General features: G+C 41.7%; 1 protein-coding gene across 1 annotated transcript; it reads right to left on the bottom strand.

Annotated features, from left to right (window-relative positions):
- Positions 1-795: 795 nt before the first annotated feature.
- Positions 796-24,417, bottom strand: XPOT (exportin for tRNA). Its single transcript, XM_083574441.1, has 25 exons — positions 23,755-24,417; positions 19,369-19,499; positions 18,403-18,485; positions 17,745-17,801; positions 17,206-17,275; positions 16,845-17,063; positions 15,993-16,177; positions 15,602-15,770; positions 14,046-14,282; positions 13,494-13,532; positions 12,998-13,060; positions 11,949-12,073; positions 11,387-11,528; positions 11,180-11,299; positions 10,892-10,986; positions 9,817-9,886; positions 8,440-8,678; positions 7,511-7,796; positions 5,849-6,038; positions 5,343-5,459; positions 5,048-5,163; positions 4,391-4,438; positions 3,471-3,542; positions 2,532-2,588; positions 796-1,419 (listed from the first exon to the last, which is right to left on the bottom strand). Exons 2-25 carry the CDS (start codon positions 19,426-19,428, stop codon positions 1,393-1,395), a joined length of 2,886 nt encoding a protein of 961 aa, XP_083430567.1. The 5' UTR covers positions 19,429-19,499; positions 23,755-24,417; the 3' UTR covers positions 796-1,392.
- Between the last annotated feature and the right edge of the window lie 1,042 nt (positions 24,418-25,459).

Raw genomic sequence — 25,459 nt, 5'->3', positions numbered from 1 at the left:
TGTCCCTTAGACCTTGTGGGGTGCTGAACCATATTTTTTGGGGAAAAATATGAACGAATTCCTGTGACCCACAAATAACCCAGAGATGCATTTTAAATAAAAGCACACATTCTACTCATGTAAAAACACCAGGCAGGCCCCACAAATAACCCAGAGATGCATTTTAAATAAAAGGACACATTCTACTCATGTAAAAACATGCTGATTCCTGTACCATCTGCGGGCCGGATTTAGAAGGTGATTGGGTCAGATCCGACCCCCGGGCCTTAGTTTGCCTACCCATGACCTACTACGACATTACGACGTGGCTTTTAGGCATGGTGACTATTATAGTACATCCGTTATCAGAGATGGTGTGCCTCTGAAGATCTTGATGGCAACTCAAGGGGGAGAGGACTACTACACTCATATCCTGTGGTTTGTCCTCTAAGAATCACAAGATGGCATTTTATGGAGATAAGCATGTGGCACAGTGCAGTTCACCAGCCACAGCTTATCATATACCTATCTCAGCAAGACCACTTCCCCCTAGAAGTTACTGCAGTGCCTATACTTGTGTGTGGTCAAGGGATTGTCAAGGATAATGGAAGAAAACTCCATTGAGCCCTATACTGAGACTTCCCCAGGGGTACAAGAAACTTGTAAACACCACCAAATACCTGCTCAGTCATGATTTTTTGGGGGGAGGGTTAACCCCCCCCGAAAAGACCATTCTATGTAGTGTGTATAGCACAGACACAGCCTTCCATTATTTAACCACAGATGCCAAGAAAACAACCAATGACTCATGAGAACTTGTGGATTTCATTGAATAAAATTTATTTTTCTGTATAAAAATGCAGAACCAGATCTTCTTGTAAATCTGATCTATTAATAACTGTTTTGTAGCATACACTTCAGCATTAAGACCGCTCCAATGAAACATCTATCTACAAAACCAAGTTTGATTGCTTTATTTTATATCACCGTGCATGAACAAATGAATTTCATTTCTAATATGCAAATATCTTACTCAGTATTTAAAAATGTACACAATTTATAACCATTCCTATGGGCTTGGAAGGAATTTATACATTTTTTTTTTAAATTTCAAAATAAAAAAGGATTTTTCTTTTTGCTGTACTAATTACAGCACACAATTATCAGAGTGTTTCTGAGTAGGCAGGCAGGCAAGACGTGTTGCCCATATGCCGCAGGTGCATCAACCAACACAATGTAGGGCATTTCATTTGCACTTTTACACCAAAAGGCTAATACACATACTGATTGAAGCACAGAGCGATGTCTTCCAAAAGAAAAAGTAAGCCTGAATGGCACAGGAGTTTGCATTCATACAAATTAATATCTGGAGATCCTGATTAGGGGAAACAGTCAAAGGTTTCAGTAGATCTCTTAGGGCTTTGCTCTTTGAAAGAATACCTGTTTTTAAAAGAAAGTAAGTATCGTTTTAGAGAAGAAGAAAGCACAGAAGAACAGTACCACTAAGCTAAGAATAAAAGTACATTGCCAGTGGCAGAAATCAGGTTTAAATGGGACCATTTGCAGCTAACAAAGAGAGTTATCAAATCTCTGGGAGGAATTCAGCGTAGCGCTACAGAAATGTGAAAGTATTGCAGATTGCCAGACAAGGCCATCTCCCCCCTCATTCCCACATGAACTGGGAGATACCCCCAACCTCCCAGAACCATTTTGGGGGTATGTGGGGGGAGGAAAGCCCCATTGTGCTAGTGGAAGTCCTTGAGCAAGCTTCCGCTTATGGGACTCATTTCTTAGACACCATGAAGAGCAGTAAGTAAGTTGGCAACTGAGTCTCCCACCTGGATAGGAAATAGATGTGATTCTTATATTGTGTGCTATTTGCCTTAAGGGTAGTTTCAGCCCTCCAAGATAAGTTGATAAAATGCTTCAGCAACTTTTCACGTGCTATTTTTAAGGCAAGTCATCAACACAGCTATCTTGGCCATAGTTAAATTGAAAAGTCATATAAAATACTGTAAGCTGCATATGAAATTAGTAATTCAACCAACGCCACCTAAAACGTTATTTAATGAAACTTACATACTGCTTGACTAAGAAAACCTCCGAGCGAAAAGAAACATTAAAACTATCAATTGAAAACACACACCTAAAATATTCAAAAAATGAGTAAAATGGAAAGGGGTGAAATGCTACAACCTCAGCCCAGATCTGTTCAAGGATGTGGCTAATTTTCCCTTACATTCCCTTCACATTATTAACGCATGAAAGTGGTTTCTATGTTGGTATAATAATAGCTTCCTGTAGCAAGCAGTATTGTTCAGAGTTAATACTGGTTTGAAAAATCTATAGCCTCCCAGATGTTGGGACTCCCACCAGCCCCAGCCAGTAAGGTCAGGGAAGATGGGAGCTGAAGAACATCTGGAGGGCTGCAGGCCCCCGCCCTTAATTCAGAGTTTATGGTAAATGCAAGCAGATACATGCAAGGCCTATTTAATCCATGACAAAATGCCTTCACCCGTGAAAGATGGAATACTGATGCAAATTTAACCTACCTTTAAGTAATTTTTAAAAACTTTAGCATCAGGCTGCTGAAGTGCTTGACAAAATTCCTACAAGAAAAACAAGAAAAGCACCATAATAATGAGCAAATAGTTTGCACTGTTGTGTTGAAGTAACATGGTTATTTTTTTCAGCAACTACGAATGTGTTCCTTTCAAAATAAGAATAAGAATAATGAAAGATTCAACAATAAAAATGCTGTATGTGGAAACTGTTTCCATTGTACCTGGAAATTGTTTCCAATCCTAATGAAAATGTAACCATTTAGAAATGGGATCTATCTATAGATCTGTGTGTGAGGAAGCAGGTGACTATGTGTGTTTGGGCTCCTGCATGCAATGATCTCTCTGTCACCACAAGGATAACTGTGTTATCTCTGTGAAACCTTAAATTCTGGTGGTGGCTTTGTTTCTCCCTGCACAAAACCTTCTACAAGCACAGTTCTCATATAGCAAGACAATCTGTGTGCAGAAGTATCTTCTCTAGTGCATATAAAATACACCTTGCAGATACAAGTTAGTTCTCAGTCATCTTTTAGAAAGTAAATGACACTTACTGTTTAGGATAAATAGACTGATGACAAGAACAGTCATGCGCTTTTACCTCAATTATTAGATGCGCTGTGCACCTTGAGCACCAGATAAACAATCTGCTCCAGAAAAATCATCAAACTCTCTTGCTATAACTTGCAATCATACTACAGTATGTTTTGCTTGAAAATAACAAACGTCGTTACCCACAGGAAAACCCAAACTGGATTAGCTCCAAGGATTTTTGGGATCTCCACCTTTCACCTCAGCTTAGCATGCTACCTCATTCAACAGGATCCCACCGCCCTCAGGGGAACTGTGGAGCTGCCAGGAAGATGGGATGTAACCTTCACTAGTCCTGTTAGATCCAATCCTATGCATCAGCCAAATAATAAGTTTTACCTGTATTATTTCAGGAGCTACCTGCAGCGAAGGTAGATATTCTTGTTGGAGATACTGTATACATTCAAGGCCCTACGAAAAGGAACATCCAAGCAGTGTTTTTGCAGTTAGGTATTTTATCATTTGAACCTGTTCCACATTACAGGTTTTTATCCAGTTAATAAAATCATAGATTGGCTTTGGCCAGTGTAGCCAAAAACTGGAAGAGGGGGATCTTAAACCAAATTGATTTAAGATCCTGACTTGTTCCAAAGCTGGGAACTATAGTTTTCTATTTCAGATTAAACAGGAAACAATGGCTAATTAGAAACTTCATAGTTTAAGCATGGCTTGAGCAAAGGGGCTGCATGTGAGGGCAAAAAGCTTGTTCATATCTCAGCTTTTTAAATCAAAATATGATTGTCTGAAGTGGGGCTGTATCACTTCTACATTCAAAAAGGCACCACACAAGCTAAAGAAAAGCAAACATTAAAAAAAACGTAACTGTGTAAGTTCCTATGTTAGATAACACCACACCCCTCCTATCACTTTGCATATACAGACTGTCGTAACTCTGACATATGACCATTTTGAAAAAAACAGGCTGCAAGAATGGCAAAACATTTTTAACTAATCAGGAGGCTCAGTATTTTTGCAGCCAGAAGGAATGCAAACTCAGCTGAAATGTGCAAGTACCCTGTTCCTGTGACTTATTTTTAAAAGCAACATTCAGGAAGTTTACTTGCAGAATTTTCTTCCTGGATTTCATACAGGAGTATGACCAAGCCAATACAGACTAGGGGGAAAACACAAGCAAAACAGGAAATCCACCCTCCACAGAGCCTCCCTTCTACAACCTGCAAATTGTGAACTGAAGCAGTGTTTTTGACAAGGTAAAAAAAGGCTATTAATAAAATAGTCACTATTTCCAAAAGCCTTACCCTTTTGAGATGAATTGTTTTTAGTGTCACTGCACACTCGGATAAAGCCTTATAAAAATGAAACAAAAATACTTCAGCACAAACATTTGAGTATTGGAATTTCGGTAGTTTGAATTACATGCTACACTTACACTTTCTGGGGCTAATAGTTCATTGTAAAAGTAACCTTTGTTAGCAGCAGAAAGGCTTCAAAATAAAGCCAGGGCTTTGCACATTCTTCAAGAGAGCTTTAAGCTTACTAGAGTGGCTAACTATTTCTACCAATGCCAGAATTCTAAGCCAGATGGAATCTGCTGCCAGATTTCAGGATTGCTGAATTCTCTTGTGGAGTTTATCAGGAGCTCTAAACAATCTACATTTGACAGACTGAACCCAGTGGAGGCCCTGAATTCTACTACTTGTGTATGTCGGCATTCAGGGTATCAGCCATGGAGACATGATTTACCAAGAAGCCACATGGCTCCAACTGCCTCTTATGTATAGGAGTTCTTTTAAAAAGCACCAAAGGTTTCCATATTCTGTGAACAGGCTTTCCAGATTCCTCTGAGCTCCTGCATCTTAGAAGACCCCAGGAGAGCCACCCACCACCCAATTTGGTGTGCCTACAAGACATTTAGCCATTCACTTCCCAATGTTGTCAGGCTTCGGAATACATACCAATACTGTCTGTGCATCTGCTAAGTCAAAGGTTTGCTTTAAAGGTGCTAAGAAACATGCAGGAACAATGTGTTTGTAGACAAAGTCAGCAAAACCCACAGGTCCATCTTTGCCTCCTGAAAAAGCCAAACAAGAATATTCAGACTTTTCTCAGGTTCTCATCACCAAGGGTAAGCATCACACAGTATGAAGAAAAAGACACATTTGCAACGTTTGAAGGCGGAACACAAAAACTGAAAATCATTTTTCTTGCGGGTATCAAACTTAAGCCATTATGGTATGAAGGCAACCTTACCCCAGAGTTCCACTAATTTGGAAAGAATAATAAAGCATGTCTTCTGAGAAATAGGATCTGGGTAATCAACTGCTCCTTGGATGATTGTGAACAACACATGTTCTACATTCTCTGCACCTAGAGGAAGGAAATCTCAATTAAATCTTATTCAAACCAATGAAGTGGCAATAAATAACAAATTGTTCTGGTCTGTCAAGAACAAAGTGCGAAGCTGGCCAATTTGTTTTCCATATATAAATCATGTGTTACAAAGCATTTCCCCTCCAAGGAATACACACATAATAATTGTACAGGGTTATAGCTGACCTAAGGCGTACTCAGAAAAGATCTACTGAAATAAATGAACTTGGTTAGATACAACCCATATGCATTTTATCTAAGCAACTCACTTTAAGAACTTTCTAGAACTGAACTACACAGTTCTTTCACTGCTGAAGAACCACACTTCCATACTAGAAGAATTATATGGCTACGAAACCAGTCTCCCATCATGAGCCATGCCTTACCCTGATTGGCTATGACTTCACTCATTCCACTACCAGTGACGGTTTGCAAAAAGGCAAAGTAACTCCTTCGTAACATCTGCTTTTCTAATGAAGCGGATTGGTCATTTTCTTCAGCTGGGCGGTGCAGGACTTCAAAAATAGCACGCAGCAGAGGCATAAACATTTGTTGGAGAAATGGGGAGACCTGGTTCTATTGGGACAGGGAATATATAAGTTGACAAAATTAAATTTATGGATGAGCAAGAGCAAAACATACCATAAACAAAAAGGCAAGCAACTTCTCTTTAGTTTATTATACTTCCATATTAAAGATACAAAGTTCTAACGGTAAGTCTATATATCTAAATGTACAATGATTAACATTGCTTATTTCTCTCAACTCAAACTTATTAGATCAATGCAAACTTCCCAAGATAAATCCAAATTTTGTGATAACAGAGAGCATCTACATTAAGAACTTCCTCTGCCTTTTTAGCAGGGATTCCTGGAGTTGAAATACAAAAACTGCACTTTCACATAAAAGACATTTGGCATTTGACATTTGACTGGATTTCTGCAGTACACAGAGTGCTATTTTGGATGACACCATGATGATGGCCAAACGATTCTCAAGTCTTAGTTTTAAGTTAGTTAATTTAGTTATAATTACCCATGTGGAATGGCACTTTCAGCCAGCCAAACAAGCCACACAAGATAATTTATTGCTTTATGTTCACAAGGCATTATATTAAAAATAGTGTTGAAAAGCCTATGGAAACTGCTTTACATTCCTTCCCTTTGAACTATGCAATTAATTGGATGATGCAGATCTACTCCTGTTTTACAGAGAATTAACTGCAGCCAACCCATTGGGCTGGTCCGTCGAGAACCCCATCTCTTTCCTTCCCTTGGTTTGACTAAATTCATAGCTTGCTGTTGAAACCAAACTGGGTAATGCATGGTTTGCCCACAACCTGGGGACTAAAATATGATCTGAAATGGGCTTCAGTCCCCTATTTTGGAGCAAATTACAGTTTGCACAAGCAAGGGAGAGAATCTCATTATAAGAAGGAAGCAAGGTTTTTTTAAAATGTTGAAGGCTCAACTGCACAGCATCACTGACTGTAGCTATTATATTAGAATTCTGCATCTATCACTAACACATGAATGCCCTCAATTGAATACAGTCTCTTTTTCAAATTCCTTTTCCAAAAAATTCACTTTCTAACAGAGGGATTAAAAAGAAAATAAAATAAAATCAGGCTTTCCTGCAATTAGACATCCTGCTTCGGAACGTATATTTTCAAACATCTTGTTTCTAAAAGGTAACTGCTGCCCTTCAATACAAAATATTTCCAGGGCAGCTTGCAAATACAACCGACAGGTAAAAAACAAATGACACTAAATGAATGATAAATTCAGGCACTAGACTGATAAAATTTGTTAAGGGCCTGGAAAAACAAAAAAAGGGTATTTGGCACTGAAAACACACTGAAGGAGGTGCCAGGCATTCCACAATTGGGGCACCATCACCAAGAAGGCCCTTCTGACTGCCACCATCCACCTAACTTCAAATGGTGAGAACACTCAGAGCAATGCCTCCGGTGATGATCTCACTTCGTAGGCCGGCTCAAGAGACACTTAGTTTAGTTCCTCACCTTTTACATCGAGGGAGATGCCTACCTTGAACTTAGCTGTGATCTGGTTTATGAGAGGGATGAACTCTTGAAGGTCTTTTGCCTCACAATCCTTGAGCATATGTTCAGAGGCTGAAGGGATAAACGGAAGAACTTCCTCCTCTAAGCAAATAATCATTCGGTGAAGGAAGGTGCGGACACCGCTTCGGAGAACTTCCTTCTGCAAGGGGCAGCTGAGAGCCGGTAAAAAGGTTTGCAGGCAGTCCAGATACACTTCAGAGCAGCCACATTGTTTTACTGTCTGCTTGTTGCTGAAAGCTTTGCTAGTACGGCTGTGCAAAAGAAGAAGAAGTCAAGGTTTTTGCCATACACAAGCAGGCAGATCCTTAGGTTGAGCCATTTAAAAATATTTCAGCTATGCTATTCTCAAATCAGACCAGTACTAAAAGCAAATCTGATGCAACAGCTAAAACATTTTTATCATCGTTGCCATGTTTTAGTTAAAGTCACACTTAATTGCACTTTGAATTTACAGGGACTTTTCTGAAGAAATTTTGTAAATATATGCCTAATAGGCTCTTTGGGCTACATCCTACACTATTCGAAGGAACCGGTATATAAATATTTATTAACAACACATTTAGTCATAAGTATTTTTTTCCAGATTTGGGAGCAATAGAATTCGGTTTCCACAAGGCCTTTTTATTTTTGTAGCTCTCAATATTTCTAGTCACAGAGGGATGTACTTTTAAGAGACTTCCTTCCACCACCAAATCAGATTCCCAAGCTTTATTCCCATAACAGGGTAGGAAATTAAGCAATATCAGGAGGGGGAAACCCCCCCCCCCAAGCTTAAGACTTTAGCAAACATGTGAACCTCTGCTAACACTGGAGTTTGCAAACAGCCGTCCGCAACCCTCTTCTTCAAACTTATACCTCTGTATGCATGTTGAATAAACTATATATTGTTCCCACCTTGCAAAGCCAACAGCATGATTCAGACAATCAGCTAATGCCATTTGTCTATCCTCATCTTGTGCCATCATAAGTTTTTCTAACAGCACTTTAAACTTCTCCATTAGAGGAGTCAAAAGATTTCTCATTAAAGCCTGCTTCCGTTCTGCAGAGTAGTCACTGTTCACTATTAGTACTCCAGCAGTCTCATAAATGAACAGTTGGTCATCACTGCTTAAAAAAGCCTGGTAGCCATTTTCCTGGAACCAGAAAACAAAGGAGAGCTTTATGTTCAGATATTTCCTGTTAAATTCTACTTGCAGAAATCTAGAATAGCTTTTTTTTAAAAAAATCAAACACAAAACAACCTATTTGTACAGCAACACTCCACGCTACCTTACCCCAAGCTGCTCAAATCTTTCATGAGGCTGAGTTACCACTATGGATGCTACTTATTTGGAAATAATCACTTCCGTTAGTATATTCCACCTACTTTGCATGCCACAACAACAATGTGAAGTTGATCACAAAAGTCTCAAACGCCTATGGGTCTGGAATGCAACATTCACTCTGGTCTGCACTGGAAGTTCCCAATGTAAGAGATACTAAATGGGTCCAGGAACCAATGAGAGATTTACATTCTGAAGGACTTCTTGTTAAATGAAGAAACAATTGTTTAGCTGCTCAAGTTCCATGGATTGCATATAAAATAGTGCTGAGTAATGATTCCCATCAGCGCAAGAATTTCCACTTGTGCAACTGGACTCCCCCCCAAAAAAAATCTGTTCTAGGGGTTCCCCCAATTTTCTGGAGCAGATATGGGGAAGCCATGGGTGGGAAGAGGAGAAGTCCCACCGCACAAGTTGAAATCTCTGCATGTTAGTTGAATAATGCACATTGTATCCTATTTAGGGAATCTGTATGAAAACAATAAGCAGTTAAAGATGTGAAGGCTGGGGGGGGGGCAAAAACCTGGGAAAATGGAGGTGGGGAAACAGTCTCCATAGGTAGTACTATGCTATATGATAAGAAGGGTATTGGTAAACAAAGGATGGCTCAGAAGGTTTAAGCAGCTCCAGGGTTCTAGAAACCCGGGTCATGAACAGCCATAACACCCAGTCTATAATCTGACATTGTATCTATGGAGTGCCCCAGGAAGCTTCCGACGTAGGTTTTTAAGATCATTTAAAGAACAACCCAAAGGAGGCATACATTGGTAAGTTGCAGACTATAAGCAACATGACTACCTGACAATCATGCAAGCAACATGTGTGCATTTGCATTATCTCCTATGTATTGACAGCAATTCAGAATGTGTAACGTTGTCCTGCCTTCCTCCCCGCTATTATGGGCCCAGCCTCTTTGACCTTTTCATTGAAGACAAAAGGAAATACTTACAGGTGGAGAAAGTTCTAGGAGATCTTGTATTCTGTTCAGCACATCTTCAATAAAAGGGTTCATTTGTTTGCTGAAACACAGGAGTCAAATATGCTTACAAACATTTTACAGTAATGGATGTGTTGAATTGTACAGTCCAACAGTATTTTTCATCAATTTAGAAGTTATAACATCTTGTACTGCAAAAGTACAAAGGGGGGGGGGAGTACCCGAATCTTCTCTATTTATTGGAATGAGTTGTTCATCAGTAGATGCAATCTTAAGCCAAAAACACTTAATTTGTTTATTTAGAATTAAACCTGTAACCTAATAGAAACACATTTACGGAAAACACATTACCAGAATTTTGATGTCCTGGAGTAACACTGAACTGATTTAGAAGAGGTGGGTTAACTACTGAACTTTTCCATAAGTCTCCAGACCCAAATTTTCAGTCGTGTACAGTATTTCTAACAACACATCAAGAAAACAAGAACCTGAATTCATGGCCTCAGTATTTGAAGATAAAAATTAAAGCTGAAGATCGGTAAACCTCACTTCTATTTTAGTTTAGAAAAGATCCTTCGGTAGCGTCCTCCAGACTCTGCACAAAGTGCCAAGCTTATTATGACTATTTATATTTTGTTGTGCCTTGGCATTGCTAGTGAATTAACTTATGTAAACTTTTTGATGTTGTGAGCTGCCTTGAGCATGGCTGGCCATGGAAAAGTGGTTTGCAAATACGCAGTACCTCGGTTTACGAACTTATTCCGTTCCGGAACTCCGTTCTTAAACCAAAACCGTTCTTAAACCGAGGCACGCTTTCCCTAATGAGGCCTCCCGCCGCCGGTGCCCTTCCACTGTTTGGATTCCATTCTTAGACCGAGGTAAAGTTCTCAAACCAAGACACTATTTCTGGTTTTGCAGAGTTTGTAAACCAAATCGTTCTTAAACCAGACTGTTCTTAAACCGAGGTACCACTGTAAAGAATGATGATGCTTATGAAGCTTCATTTTCCGGGGGGGGGGGGGGCGGGAAATAGCACTTTTATTTCTGAAAATATTCTCGTTAAGTCTCTAGGTTTCAAGCAACTTACTTGAGGGATTTGACAAATCTGGAGAAAAGATAAGCTGCTCTGCTTCGCACTTTTGGATTACTATGGCGAAGACCTCTGTGATCCAAGAAGGCCATCTGCAATTGAAGACAGAAAGAGTTTGATTGCTTTAAGCCACATTGCACGATGGAAAAGGGTAATAAATTGGGAAAAGAGGTAAAACTGTTTCCCAAACTCCTTTTACAAAAAACTGTCTGGGGGTGTAGAAGCATTACTGATAACCAATGCAAATAAAAAAAAAATAAAAGGAAGCAATTACTATGGACTTACTAAAACATTTGGAATGTGCTGAGGTTCAATGGAGAAAAACTTTTCATATCTGACCACAGTCTCAAAGAATTCCAGGGTTACTGATGTATGCTGATAGGTGCTAATACCCGATGTAACCAGCTGCAAGAGAGGGGAAAGGACGAGTCACCTTAACTGAAGAAAGGCTTGCTGAAAAGGAAAACTGTCTTGAGTTCGTTTTGTACTTACAGTCCGCATCATGTCCTGCAGAGCCCCAGCTTTTGTATCACCTGAAAAGTGAGCCCCGTGAGACACTGGAAGAGCTTCAGCCAGCATATACAGCAGCCTGATTGCGACTTCCACTTCCATAAACGGCTTAGTTTGCCAATTCCTATAAAACATAATAGAATAGGCCCAAGTAAGGCATATGCATGCACACACACACACACACACACACAAATTTAAAAAGACCCCAAAATAGCCACAATCAATCTTACAGTGAATGACTTATTCGTCCCACGCAGATTGGAACAGACTGATAAGAAACACACAATGGCCAAATTAAGCACCAACGAATGAATCCTGACTTACCAGGTGTTAATAAGATTATATTGGATACCAGAGACTAGAAGCTCCAAAGGAGCATACAAAGATTCAAGTATTTTCTCTGTATCATTTAATGTGGACGAGACAAGTAATCTCTGGGATTCTTAAATGTCAACATAAATTTTTGATGCTTAAAAAAAAAAAAAAGCAACAAATGACCAGGATGGACTAGAGAAAAACTTAACAAAGCTAACACAAAACTTACTGCAATGTAGTGTTAAAAACCCTCCGTACGGAAACCAGGAGTAATTCAGGCGAAACCTGTGCAAGTCTGTCCAACAACAGCTTAAGTTGCTTCCGATATTCTACAAACATCGCTTCATCTTCACCCTGTCAACGTGTGTATTGGCATGAACAGGACCAAAGGTGTTACTTTTTATTCTTTGAAATAAGAACAGATAAAACACAAACATACGTCTGATCTTTTTGACTGCAGGGACGTAAAATTTCTTTGTGTAACAATGAAGTGTTTAGCTAACTAACTTGTGATAATATTGTCTCACACTGGCAAGAGTCATTCATTCCGAATCATGGAAGTTTGCAAGAGTTGAGTTAGTACTTTTGTCAAGCTGCACACACCACCGTCAAGTGGTCACATGGAAACTAACCAGAAGTTAAGTCTTTGAACCATCGCCCCACTGCAAAATTCAAAGAGCCCTTATTTGGTTTCACACTGCTTTTGGTCTTTATGAAGACCACCAAACTGGATGGGCCTTCTCAACATAAAGAAAGGAAATGGGCAGTAGCTGTTTATCCTCAAGTTTCTTCAGGGGGTTAGCATAGTATTAGGGGAAAGCGTGGCTCCATAAAGGTAGGAGTTTCACTTCAACTGAATCTACTCAAAAAGGCATTTGTACAAAGAAAAGAGCTATGCCTTAGAATGTTCAAAGGCCCTTCCTCACTGCTTTGGCTTCTTATGCCTGCCTGACACAAGGAGAAGAACAACAAAAAGCTCACACATTCCTCATTTCTACCCGCGTTTGATAAAAATAAGATTTCTGCTTCACATGCAATGAGGACGCATGCAGAGAGCTTCAAACACATGCATTTAAGAACACACGTCCATGTTTGCTGCTTGGCGCTGTGGTCCCTAGAAACTAAAGTGTCCCCTTCTCCCTGTCCTATATGGAATGTTTACATTGGCACGTATTTGAATACTAAAACAATTCCTCAAGAGTTACCAAGACATTATTGAACCACTTCTCGAAAAGCTAAACCATGAAAAGATAAAACCTGCCAAATGTGACAGCTAACCTCATTTTCAAAGTTGTATTCTTCATCATAGGTTAGTTTCTTCATAACAGCCAACATAATTGCCTGTAGTAATGGAAAACAGTTGATCAGCTAGCATCAAACTCTCGACTTAAAAAAAGAAGAAGTATGCACTGCATCATCTCTTTTAAAAATAAAATAAGTCAATTCAAAGGGTTGTGTCCAGCGAGGCAATCCCATTAATGCAAGGACTTCCTTCCACCTATGCAACAAAACTTCCTCTCCCTGTCCACTCTCTCCAAAATCTGCTTCACAGGGTATGGGGAACGTCCAGAACAGAAATATAGAGGGATACAGGGAGCATGGTGGGGAGAGGAGGTGCTGTTGTGCAGGCACAAGTCCTTGCAGCAACAGGATGATGTCACTGGATAGAGTCCAATACATTTTAGTCATAATGAGGTTTTGGGGGATAGAAGACAAAAGAGATCTTTCTTTTCAGTTACAAGCTCTGGGGAAAAAATATTTTAATCACTCTTACCTCTACATTAGCTTTCTGCTGTTCTGAAAGCATAGGAAGCTGCAAAAAGGAAGAACAAACTTTACTTTTGAAGTGTCTCAAGCAATTTATTAATCACAACAACAACAACTCTGGGCAGCTTCCAACAAAATATTTAAATACAATAGTCTTCAGATATTAAAAGCGGCTGCCTTCAGATGTCTTCTAAAAATCTGGTAGTTATTTCCTTGACATCTGGTGGGAGAGCGTTTCACAGGGCGGGTGCCACAACCGAGAAGCTCCCCTGCCTGGTTCCCTGTAATTTCGCTTCTCGCAGTCAGGGAACCGCCACAAGGCCCTCGGTGCTGGACCTCAGTTTCCGGGCTGAACAATGGGGGTGGAGACGCTCCTTCAGGTATACTGGACTGAGGCCGTTTCTGCATATTAACACCAGTCATTGGTTTCAGAAACAAAGCATAGAGATCTGTTTGGTTTTTTAAAAATCAGATATTTCAGAGAACAAGATTTCACCAGGCTGCATCTCCTTCGAAATGAAGCTTTACTGTTAGCCTTCATGCAAGAAGAGCAATTTACCTGCTTCAGTATATGCAGATAGTCGTAACAAAACCCAATAATATTAGAAGAAATATCATCATCCTCATGAACCAGAAGCTGCAACATTAGGGCCACTTTTGCTTCAATAGCTTGCAGAGTATCCTGGGCATTCTTCATATCTCCAATTTTCACAAGTTTAGTCCAACTAGCTATCAGTGCTTGTCCCATTCCATTCACCAGTTTGGAGAACCTGGCTAGAAAGTCCACATCTTCTTCCTGTCATGTTGGTTAATCAAATTATTATTAAAATTTTAGTTTATGTCACCAAAGCAACTAACCTACCTGAACCTCTAATTACATCAACCAAAATGGCATACACATGGATACGGTTATGATAGACTTATAATTGCATTTATTATATTTACTTATGCTGCAATCCTAAACACACTTCTAGAGAGCAAGCTCCATTGAGCTTAGTGGGATTTCTGAGCAATTATCTGCAGGGAAGTTATCAGAAAATGCCAAAAATGTTTCCTGAGGATCAGAGGCAGAATATCCCTACATATCACTTGCCAGGGAACAATGGCATGAGACTATTGTCCTCACTTCCTGCTTGTGGACCTACCATAGACATCTTGGTGGCTGCTGTGGGAAACAGGATGCTAGGGAGGCCTTTGGTCTTGTCTAGCAGGGCTTTCCTTATGTTCCCGGCAGATGGAAGCATCCTATTCAGCCCTACAGCAGCTGGAGGTCAGCTAATGATGCAAGCAACTTAACACAGTTTGCACGGAAGCCCTGAAACTATCAACCCAGTAGGACTCTATGCACATTTGCTAGCATATTTATATGACTGGCATCAGATATACTATATTTTTCGCTCCATAAGACACACCTGACCATAAGACACACCTAGTTTTTAGAGGGGGATTCAAGGAAAAAAATATTCTTTAAAGGGAGCACTGAGCAGAGCCTGTATGCATCCCAGGCTCTGCTCAGCGCTCCCTTTCACGAGCTGCATGGAGAGTGTGTGCGGCGCCTGCAAGTTTTTCCCCAAGGAGGGAGAAGGGCAGCCCGTCACTGATGTCGCTCTTTAAAGGGAGCTTTTCCGGGAGGTGGAGGAAGGGACAGAGGGGCTAAGCCAGAAGCTAGAACAGCAAGAGGGAGCACTGTGCAGCGCTCCCTCTCGATGTTCTGGCTTCTGGGATAGCTGCACAGCCTGCATTCGCTCCATAAGACGCACACACATTTCCCCTTACTTTTTAGGAGGGGAAAAGTGCATCTTATAGAGCGAAAAATATGGTAATTGCCAATCTCTACATGCGTAGGATTAGGTGCGATTGGGGTGGTGAGAATCAGTTTGGAAACAAGATAGTATTAAGACAGAAATAAGAGTTTGGGATGGGAGGGAAGAGTAGCAAATTATACTGGCATAAGGGGAAGAACCAGCAGCATTGGCAAATTGCATACAGGCTCTGATGGCATTGGCAAAGAAATATATGTTACCTATTTCTTACGCACACAGCAGCTGCCGACGCTATCACGACACAGGCCTATCAGCACAAGCTTTTTCTCTCTCTTTACGGAAGGCAACTCACCTGGTCAACACTGAAGAGGCCAGCCGACTGTAACACTTGACACAACGTTTCCACCAGTTTTGTTTTATCAATTGGGTCCATTCCTTTATTTACAATTTCAAACAAGCAGTCACACGCTTCTTCCCGTAGAACCTCTACAGACATGTGACCTAGCAGCATGTTTATAAATCTTAAAAGGGATACACAAAAGTTTTACTCGGTAGATGCAAACATCTGAGTTACATTTACCAATTTGCTATTGCTTGTTTTGGACAGGAAATAATATAACCGAGCTATAATGCCCAAACAACCTCAAGACTGTTGCTTCTGGAATTGTGTTTTTTTTTAAAACCAAATTTTATTTAAGAAATTGAGTTTAGTCTGTGCATTCCTAATTCAAAAGAAACATTACCTTTCATTGGCGATTAGGCTCAATTCTATCCAAGAGACGTAAGCTCCAACTACTTCAAGGCACTGACATGTCAACTCTGAATTTGTGTACTGATACGTTTGTAAAATTTGGTACCATGATTCCACCAAACTTGGAATGCATTGCTCCCTCATAGCATCTTTTAATAAGGTATTTCGGCGGGCTTCCTGTAAATGTAAGAAGTTTGTCAGTCTTGGAAGGGAAAATGCTGGTGCCAGTCTAGACACTAACATTTAAGCTTTTAAAAAGGAATATCAAATGCCAACTTTGGGGGTAGCACCCTGACTGCTTTCTTATACACCAAAAAATGGAGGTAGTGGCTGCAAGAATTCCAAAAGGTTGTTTTAAAAAAGTGTTAGGTGTAAAAGCTGGCTGGCAAAGAATCTCTGCTTTGAAATGTCTGTTTAAATAACACAGTTTTTAGAAGGTGTCAAAAAACAAGCAGCCATGACTTCTGCTTGAAAACTCGATTGGCGAGGTATTCCACAAGACCTGCCACACTGAAGGCTTGGCCCCTGGTAAAGGCCAGCTGGCCCTCAGGGGCATGTGGGACCACCAAAATTGTCTCATCAGAAGGCTTCTGTGTTTGAAGAGGAGCAAAAGGAGTCAGGCAGTAGCTGGGACTGTCCTACTGAACTCAGTAGGACTTAATTCTGACTAGACATGTGTAAGATTGCACTGTGAGTTTACTTAAACTGCAGACAGAAACTTCAGAACAGAAAACACCATGAGAGCAGAAATCATTTTTTTAGAAATGCTTTTCACAGGCAAGGCAAGTTAGGAAAACAGGATTTACAGAACAGTGTACATTTGAATTGTAAGAAGGGAACTTACCTCTGATGTATGAACAACATCCCTATCGACCAGTTCGGCATCGACTGCCATAAGGATTCGAAGGTACAAGTCCACACCTCGAGGATTGAGACCCACCACAGACAGGATATCAAAGAAAAACTTGGGCCATTTCGTGAGATATTCAGTGACAAACAGCAACGCGAAGACTTGTGCAGCTTTGTTCCGTATAAATGTTTTCTCCGATTGAGAATTCACCATCTGAAAGGAACCAGCATTTTATAGTAACATTTCAAGATGCAGTAGGTTCAAAATATGCAAGAATATATTGGAAAAATTTTGGGAACAGCGGCAAGCAGATATTTGCATACAATATTAATAGCCAAATTGTGAAGAAACCTACCTGGGCCTGTAGCCATGCTATGAGTGTTTCCCTAATTAGCTGATGTTGTACCTCAGTCAACTGGGAATACCTGAAACACAGGACAAAACAACATTCAACTTGCATATGTATATTTTAAACCCTGGAACCTGCAGCCCATCAGCATCATCTGTGCCGTAACTGTTGTGTGCTGGCTGATGTTCAGTTAGTGGGATGTACCATGCACTAAGAAACCACACAAGGATTAATATACACCCTCCAGGAAAATATGCAGGCATCAGAACCACCCCAATTGTCAGGGAGCCCCAAAGGTTTTTCATCAAACCGTCCAGCACAAAACCTCAGTAGCGCTTTGGATGGCACAGAGTGAACCTTTGGCTGTTTCAGTGCAGCTAAATTAGACAACTGAGAGTGAAATAAATGCATTAAATCGGGGGTTTCAATATTCAAGGAAGAAAATAAATGAGACACATGAACTACTAGAAACGCAAGCAGTTATAATTTCTCTACATTTACTTTCCGTTTGCTGCAATTCTATAAATGTAAAGATGCCGCCTCACTTGTATTTAATTTGATGTTCCAGGACTTGAAAGCAGAAGAACTTGATGTGATCATCGCTGAAACAAAGAAGAACGGTACAATCAATGCACAATCAAACAATGTATGTAACAGTCACTCGGCATGAAAGGTGCATTCTGAAAACTGGATACAAGCACCAAGGTTTTGTGGCTAGATTCCATTGGGTATCGTGGCAGAAAACTAAACCCTTGGGGTGGGGACACAGTGATTCCAGTTTCAGTGGGCTGTGTATTCTAGGGCTACACTGAACAAACCTAAAATTCAGTATTTAGCATCCTGAGCACCTGCGCTTTCACTTACAAAATCATTCCTTTTTAGAGAGCTGCAAGTTGTATGAAGTCTAGGGGAGCTGGGCATGTGGAAACTGGAAGCTGCTACCTGTTAGTTCTGCTGTTCTGCTGGCAGCTACCGGCTGTGCATATTTTGTGGTGGGTCTAGTTCCAGTCGTTAAGCTGGAGCAACAAGCCACCCATTGAATTCATCTGGTCTAGTGACCTCCCTAAAATTGCTTGGTTCTTTAAACAGAGACATGTACATCACCAAAATAATAATAATTAAAAAAAAAATCTTATGTCAAGGTGATATAACTTCAGGACATTCTCAGATTAAATGTAAAAAACAAAACTATTTATTATCTACCTGTAGATTCTTTGGGCTAAAGCTTCAGCACACACTTGCCAAGCATCTGGAGAGATCTTCAGCTGTTCAAAATAGGCCAATGCCTAAAATGAATGAACAAATGAATAAATAAATTCCTTTATACTGTAAAGTTTCCAGAAACTGTAAAGAAAGTTGCTAGAGTAGCCACTTGAGGAATCTTCTCCAAAATAATGTAAACATATGGGGTTGACTCAATGAAGTCTTCCCATTAATGCATGGACTATAAGACTCTCTCTCTCTCTCTCTCTGCCTCTTACCCCAATCTGGGATGGGAGAGTCCTCTGGAGCAGATGAAGTGGAATGCAGGGGGCATGTGAGGAGATGAGAGAGAGAGAAGTCTTGTTGCACAGGTAATTCTGTGCACTGGGCAACTTTCCTGGACACAACCCTGAATACAAAGTTCTCTGTAACTTTAAATCAAGCAAGGTGGGGTGCAGAGGAGGAGAAAAATGATGTTGACATTATGCCAGTTTTGCAAGTACAAGGTTGCCTATGGAAAGGGAAACAAGGGGGACAACTACCAAGAAAAAGGAATTGGAGGGAGGGATGAGAGGAGGAAGCAACTGAGAAAAATGAATTGGGGTGGGTGGCCAAGGCACAGGAGGTAGAGCAGGCACAGGCAAACTCGGCCCTCCAGATGTTTCGAGACTACAATTCCCATCGTCCCCGACCACTGGTCCTGTTAGCTAGGGATGATGGGAGTTGTAGTCCCAAAACATCTGGAGGGCCGAGTTTGCCTACGTCTGAGGTAGAGAGTTGAGAAAGAGAGACCAGTACGAAAACTAGGTACCAAAAGAGGGTGGAAGCCTCATACACTTTCACACCAGTGGAATCTTCGACTACGGTCTGAACTATTTACTCTAAGCTGAAATCAACATCCTGTTCATGTCCAGTGAGCTACCTGTTGTCACACAGATTATGAGAAAAAAGTATAATTAAACTTACTCGTTGCCTGAAGTCTAAGTCAGCATTCGGGTTTAATCCCAGAAGAGCTTGTTCATCCATTTCTGCTATGCTCCAGCTTCCCTATTTTTAACAGGATTATCCCATTCACCCACAGCAGAAGCTGCATACATCTGCAGAGAAAACAAATCAAGAAAACAAGGAGTCTGAATCACTGGTGCTGATCAATACAATTCCTTATTTTCCCGTATCAGGTGCTGAAGCCTAACCATGTGAAATGCAACTGCCCTGTTTATTAGAACAGGGGAGAGGGACCTGTGGCTCTCCCGTTGAACACCAACTCTGATTAGTCCTTGCCACTATGGCCAATGATCCAGGGCGATGGGAATTGAAATCCAGCAACATCCACAGGGCCACAGGATCCCCACTCCTGTTGTAGAACTTGCTGTATATAAACTCAACAACCAAATGAAAGCTTGAACTACAATGGGAGATGAAGGCTCTGGGGCAAGGAGGGCGGTTAGAGGTCATAAACACAGCAACTGTGTTCTATATTAAATAATACAGTCGTACCTTGGAAGTCGAATGGAATCCGTTCCGGAAGTCCGTTCAACCTCCAAACGTTTGAAAACCAAAGCATGGCTTCTGATTGGCTGTCGGGCATTCGGCTTCCAAAAATAGTTCGCAAACCAGAACAGTCACTTTCAGGAGTCAAAACATTTGGGAACTAAGCTGTTCCAAGGTACGACTATATGCAGTTTAGTCCAGAAAGAATAAAGAATGAAGACTTGCTGCCATAACGTTGCCACAGAAATCTTTAAAGGGTTACCAAACCTCCTTGTACAATTCTCTTCCTGAATAAAATAAAATAAAAATGAAGGTATGGCCTGGCTGCCAGGTTCAGATTTTTACTAAGGCAACAATGGGTTGTGTGGTTTGTCTGTGCAGTACATATGAACTGAAAGGTGCAGAGATGAATAAAAGGTTTGTGTTATCTGGGGAGCAGTTCATTGTTCCACTGCTGCAGGATCTTCAACCAACTCATCAGGTTTCCTAAAGGACACTTTGGTGCCAAGGCAGCAAGCCGAAGAACAATTGTTAGTCACACCCTTGCTTGGTGCTGGTTTACGGGCTTTGGAAAAGTTATATTTAGAGTGGGATGGCCTTTAATGTTCATTTGAAGTGTCACAGAGATGATCATTTAAAACAAGTCCTGCTACTTGCTAGGTCTGTGGCGTCCTGAGGCCAGATTCTTTGAGGCTCAAATGGGGAAATATGGGAAGTCACCAGAGCTCAGAAGCTCAACTACAAGTGTGTGTCTGGAACTGCAACCTGGTCTACATCAAGCACTGCATGCAGATGAGATACTTCAGGCTGCATATCAAAAGTTGGGGTTGGGAACGTTTCCAAAAAGCGAAATCATTATATCAACACATTTCAGCTTACAAAAACATATATTTCAATGTGCCAAAATCTGGATACCCATGTGAGCAAGACGTTTTTTGCACAGTTTTATTTGGAATGTAACAAAGCAATCTAGTTGTTCACAATTTCATTAGGCGTTTATACCACTGCATTAGAAACTACTCGTTGCTCCCCAATATAAAACACACTTGACCTACATCTTTTGGATTTTGTGAAGTTGACATCTGTTTTAAATCCTTACATTGTGTGGGCCCCTGCCCATCAAGTACCAGTCAGTATGACCAGTGGTCAGGAATAATTGGACCTGTAATCCAACAGCATCGAAGAATTCTACAGGTTAGCCATCCGGAGATAAAGATTTATCACAAGAAAGCTTTCTGCCCTTCATAGAGATTCCACAAAATGAGCAGTGTATTCCTCTACATGTTTATCCAGAAGTTTGATTCAGTTCAGCAAGTAAATGGGTATGGAGTTGCATTCCAAGTTGTTTTCATTTTCCTTCCATTTTTGTAGAAGATATAGTGACCCAGTATCCTGTACTGGAGTTAGTATTTGATCTGATGGATTTCCACCCTCTAGAGTGGGGCTGGGAAACCTTTAGTCCTTCAGCTGCTAGCTACAATTCCTATCATCCCTATCCATTGGCTGTGCTATCTGGGACCGAAAGGAACCAGCAGTCTGACATGACTAGTGAAAGAAGACACATTTTCATTTTAGTGCTAGAATGTTCCTTGAGTAAGTACACTGAAGTTGAATGGTACAAGAACTAGGCCTCCCCATGTTGTTGTAGGAAAGAAGGAACACTGTTCTCTACCTCCTGGGGCATCTAATGTTTGCAAAAGACAGTATGACACTGTGCTGAAATTCTTGCAGCACACAGGATTTTATGCAATATGTAATTTTACTCCCTCTACAGACTTAAGGGGAGGAAAGAGCCCTACTCCTATACAAAGCCCTGGTAAAGACTACAAGACCTTAAAGGATTGAATACTTTGAACATGCACCTCAGTAGAAGTGTGAATTATCCACCTTATTTATACCAAAAAGTTCAAGTATTTCTAGTGAAAAACAAGAAACTCCTGGACTCATAAGTGACACCCCTTTTTAAAAATACCAGTACAAACAACATCTATTTTAGACAGACTCAAGACACAGTCATTTTGTTTCAGGAGCGAATCTGTGCAAACAACATCAAATTTATCTGTTCCCACACAGATAAATAAAGCGGGACACAAGACCTTAAAAAGCGAGGATTGCCAACATGTGCCCACTGAGATCTTCCCAGTCACTTACATGGTCCCCTTCTCTCATTGCAATAAGGCTTGAAAGAAGCATTATACCCTAGCCAATAGAATAGGTTGCAATGTGTGCTTGGTTGGGGTGAGTGTGTGGTGTCTGTGTGGGTTTCTCCTAATTGCAGATGTACTCAAGGGCCCAAAACAGCTGTCACCCCCTGCACTGAAGCAACTTTAACCGTCATACAGAGAGTCCCAAGCAACAAATTTTAATTTCCCCTTTATTTAAACTGACCTAGGGAAGAAGAAAAGAAACAGTGAACCAAAAGCCTAAAGGATTGTTCACAATCAGACTGACAGCACAATCCTGTACTTGTTTCCTTAGAAGTAATTCCAGATGGACGGGGCATAAATAATAAATTGTTATTATTATATTCCTCCTGTAGTCAATGGGGCTTACACAGTAGCAACTGTATTTGGGATTGGAGGGTGGGGGAAAGTGTCAGCCTACATCTGGTTGCTGCCTCCTGCTACATTATTAGTGTCTTTTGGGTCCTGTTTGCTGTTATTATCCAAACAACCAAACTCACAGCCTTTCCCTCTGCATTTATTTACAACATCATGGATTAGACTAGAAATAAATGAATCATTTAAAAAGTAAAAATGCTGTCATTCATTACTACAGTATTCAGCTTTCCCAAGGTAGCTATTTTAAGGGATGATGAATTAATGTCACACATACTCCTATGTAATGTGACATCACTTTCAACACTTGATCAGGGTGTGTGTGTGTGTAGGTGTGAACTGTCACCACTATAAACTACTGTAGTCAAGGAGATATGGAGCTTCTATCTATGGTGATTCTTACACATGCAAATATTACTAATTTAGGGCTATCAGTGAGCAAAGAGGCGTTTTAAGGGTGTGTTCTGAACACTAACAGGCTTATCTTAGAGGTACTGTTCAGTGTACTGCAGTTTTTTAATTTCAATCCATTGCAGCCCACTTGACTGACTCCCATCCCTACGAGCACATTCACAGCTCAACTGCACCATCACGCAATGACTCGCACGTTATGATGCACAACAAAGGGGGGGAAAGTTTGGCGTCAGCTGAAGTATTGCTTTTGGATGGCTGTAAAGTGATGAAACATCAAGCGACGGATGGGCATGTGTGAACCGATTCTTAATGCAAATTAATTACCCCCCTTTAAAAAAAAAAAAACAAAAAAACCCAAAAACGATTCCTGCCCTTGATGCTTCTCACTAGCTACCAACCAGTCGATCGGGCTAAGAAACCGGCCCCAGCCCCACTCCGTACCAACTCAGCAGCTGCTGCGCAACGGGTGCAACGGGTTCATGTGCAAGAGGCCTTCGGGTGCAGAACTGCTTTTATTTCTTATTTAAACTATCCTCTCCCCTCCATGCTAAAAAGAGGAGATTAGCCCCCCCCCCGCAACACGTTCCCTAGTAGGCACGATCATTGGCCAAGTGGGGATTTGAGAGAGCCGGATCCCCCACCCCGAAGGCGAGGAGTGGGACCCACAGGGATCCCTCAAGTGGGGTCCCATCTACTGGGAAGAGCAGCGCAGCCCCCGAACCTGCCCGACGGGTCGACCCCACCACCGCCCCCCGAGGGGCCTGCCGGGGCCAAGCGCACCCCTTTGCTGACCCGCCCCCCACCCCAATAGGGCGCCCCCCCAGCCCCGCGGGGGCCACCAGGTGGGCCACGCGGGAACGAGCACGCGCCCCGCGCCCCCTTTCGTTACCTTCCCAGCTATTCCATCAGGGAGGGGTGGCGTCGTCGTCCCGCACTCCCGAGAGGCCGCCACAACCGCAGGGGAGCCGGGCAGAGGAAGAGCCGCCCTCTGCAGAGTGTGCGAGGTCCGCCGCCGCGGGGCCACTTGCGCGCCTTGGCTGGGTTGCGGGGAGACGCCGCGTAGCCCACCTCCCCCTTTCCGCCCGGGAAACTGCCACAAGCCCAGCGAGACTACAGCTCCCAGCCTGCCCCGCGGCAAACCCTTTGAACAGGCACGCGGTGCGCCCTGTAATAACCCAGAGCAAGGAAAAGCCCTGGACCCAGGAACAGGTTTTTCCCGACGCTTGCTTTGGCTCCTACCAATCAAGGCGGTAGGCCGGGGTGGGACGGGGAATGCTTTCTCCGGGGTGCAGTGCATGCTGGGACTTGTAGTCATCGCGCAGAGATCGAGAGCGCCGCATGTCCTGTAGGTTTTCGGCTGTTTTTTTTTGGCCGTAAAAGAGACAGTCATCGCCACAAATAACCTGAAGCTCCGACTGGGATCAGTGGCTATTTTGGCTTCGTGTGTGAGATCCACAAGTCATTTAAACAGACTACCACCCCCTTAAGCCTGTCCGGTTGCATTACTTCCTCTCGACCGCATGCGAGCTGACAACCGGGGACGCTCTCGGGGCATGCCAGCGCTGCACACATTTCTGTTTAGCTATCATGGCTTCCCCCAAAGGGACGCTGGGAACTGTAGTTCTGTAAATGAGATTAACCTACTGTAATACATTCTGAAGACCCTCAGCTAAACACTGTGGAAGGAAAAACACAACAGTGCAGCCTATGTTTACGTAAAGAAGACCCACTGATTTCAACGGGGCTTTATTTCCAAACAAGAAGCTACACTGTTTTAATCTTAAAACTAGTATAAAAGCTGATTCTTCTCTGGACTATGGTTGGAAAGCAAGTGAATGAAAAGTTGGGGCAAATATTAATGGGAGAGTTCACTGCAGGGTAATCCAGAGGGTTTACTGTTGTTGTTACTGTTTCTGAGTATCTGGGCTTATGAAAGACATCCTGTCACATTGCTAATTCCTGTGTTGATCAGTTACTGCTAATCCAAACAATGGACTTACTTACCTTTTACCCACCCCTTTTGCACTCTCTATGTATTTATGATGGCTGTTAATTCTTGGGCAGATTAAGCCTTAAAATGTAGAGAAGCATATTCATGGTAATGCTTGCAAGCCAAGCAGTTGCGTTTTTGATAGCAGTGATTACCCTATGCTACCATCTTCCCAGTCAGTAGTGAAAATTTAGGGAAAGCGCCACAGATTTAAAGTCAAATCCAATTGAGCATATACAGTACATTTCAAATGAGGGCAGGTGGGAGGTGCAAAGTGCCTTGTAATTTGGACTGCGTAGAGATTATAACATCTCTAATCCAGGAAAAGGGGAATTTATGTTTCAATGAGTTCTAGGTCAAGCAGAAGTATATCACTCTGAATTTTGTTGATGGAGGACTGAGAATGCATTTTCACTAGGCCAATCTCTAATGAGGTGGTTGTTGATTCTCGCTGGGTGCATGATAATAATTTTCTGCTGCATCATGTGATGTTCCTCAAAAGGTCTCTGGGAATACAAGACCTATGGCATCTTCCTCTCCGAAACGTGTGAGAATAGCTGGAGTGGAGGGGACAGATGATCCAGCATCAGAATTGATGCTTTTC

The sequence above is a fragment of the Podarcis filfolensis genome (assembly GCF_964270895.1).
Source record: "Podarcis filfolensis genome assembly, chromosome: 10".
Lineage (NCBI taxonomy): Eukaryota > Metazoa > Chordata > Lepidosauria > Squamata > Lacertidae > Podarcis > Podarcis filfolensis.
The sequence above is the reverse complement of the archived record's forward strand: the minus strand, read 5'-3'. Positions and strand labels throughout refer to the sequence as shown.